The sequence below is a fragment of the Capsicum annuum genome, unplaced genomic scaffold, assembly GCF_002878395.1.
Source record: "Capsicum annuum cultivar UCD-10X-F1 unplaced genomic scaffold, UCD10Xv1.1 ctg73517, whole genome shotgun sequence".
In the NCBI taxonomy this organism is placed as follows: Eukaryota; Viridiplantae; Streptophyta; class Magnoliopsida; order Solanales; family Solanaceae; genus Capsicum; species Capsicum annuum.
This window is the reverse complement of record NW_025883539.1, coordinates 1-1,600: the sequence shown is the minus strand read 5'-3', so window position 1 is coordinate 1,600 and position 1,600 is coordinate 1. Positions and strand designations below refer to the sequence as shown.

General features: G+C 41.3%; 1 protein-coding gene across 1 annotated transcript; it reads left to right on the top strand.

Annotated features, from left to right (window-relative positions):
• Positions 1-238: 238 nt before the first annotated feature.
• On the top strand, positions 239-1,585 carry LOC124894391 (putative late blight resistance protein homolog R1B-11). Its single transcript, XM_047405083.1, has one exon. It carries the CDS (start codon positions 239-241, stop codon positions 1,583-1,585), a length of 1,347 nt encoding a protein of 448 aa, XP_047261039.1.
• The last annotated feature ends 15 nt before the right edge of the window (positions 1,586-1,600 follow it).

Below are 1,600 nucleotides of genomic sequence, written 5' to 3'. Positions count from 1 at the left end.
AAAATCTTTTTTTTCCATATCCAAGGCTCCCCTCAATATCATACAACTCCGGCAACTGGCCAATAGCACAACTGAAGTTGGCTATAGAACTGAGAAATGGCTAAATATACGTGTGTTAACGACACCTTGAGGTGTTTTGAATGGCTGGAGAATTATAGAAAATTGGCTGATCCTGCCACAATTTAACGGGTTGGATATAAGATGAAATTAAAATTGAGGTTACAAGTTTGGGTCCAAAATGCTGGAAAGGCCATCCAATCACTTTGTGCCAATGAGTAGAGGAAAGCAAGCCGAGGTATGGCATGGAAAAATCGAGAATCTCACCTCGAAAATCAGCACATCTTACAGATCTGTTTTACAGTTGGATGCTAGAGTGAGCGCTAGCTGTTTGGTGGAACTGATCGACTCAGTGTTAAACAATCTGAATGATCTGCTACGCCGTGAGACCAAACAACCTATTGACTCTACCAAGGAACAAATGGAAGTTCTTGAAGTCAAGTTCCGGTTTCTACAGAATTTTGCTTGGTTTAGCTCACAAAGTTGCATCGAGCATCACAAGTTGGAAGATCTCTTGAGAATAATTGAAGTTGTGGCAACCACTGTGGCGTGTGTCTTGTTCCAGTGGTTATTCGAGGATATGGATAAAACAATGGAAACCAAGTTCTCTCAGGTCTTGGTGACGATTCAGCTCATTGAGCCAGAGTTGAGGTATGCATACTTCAGAAGCCTGAAGCTTTCGCTACCATCGCGGCTGAAGGAAAACATTCCCATGGTAGTTGCTATTGGCTTTCTCTGCTGTTTCCACAACGATCTCAAGGAGCTCCTAAGTCCCAAAGCATATCTGATGGCTTCTGCAAGAGATCAAGTGTGCAACCTTTGCGAGGAGCTGAATTTTGTGATAGCATTTCTGAGGGATGTCCGAAAGATGGATGACAGCAAAAGCGCAGAGGATCTCTTGGCACATACCAAAGCTGTGGCCACAAAGAAGGCGCGTGTCATCCACTTGCTTCTTGTAATAAGCAAGAATGAAGACGATGCCAGTCAAGCCAGCCCTTCCGTATTCTTTGATCTCCTAAATGAGATCGATTTCATTAAAAAAGAGATGATTACAGATAAGTATCTTGATATCTGGAAGTCAATAAGATCAAACCTGATTCCAAAGGTTAATTCATTGGGATTAATTGATTTTCTTTTAGGAATTATTAATGTGGTCCTTGATAACAAGAATGATTCAATTGCTTTCGTTGGTCATCAACTTGAAATAGTCAAGACTGAGATAGTGTCCCTCAGATCTTTACTTTGCGTCAGTGATCTTAAGATGGAGATAACTGATGTGGTACACGAGGCAAAACATGCTCTCGGCTCTCTTATCATACGGGAAAGTCCTTGTTGGCATTGTATGTTACAGCTCTCCAATGTTATAATAAAAATTCAGTCTGTCAACAATAAAGTGGCTTCTTGCTTTGATAGCGATCAGATTGTTGTGATTGGGGTGGGCACTAGTGCACAGAATTCGGATTCTTCATCAGAAGTACATATGCCACCAGTGAAATGTGAAATAGAAACAAAGGCTACAGAAGTCTGATGGCAATATCATCTT

Excerpts from the sequence above, each read along its gene's own strand:
- LOC124894391 (XM_047405083.1), top strand. The coding sequence starts at position 239 with ATGCTGGAAAGGCCATCCAATCACTTTGTGCCAATGAGTAGAGGAAAG.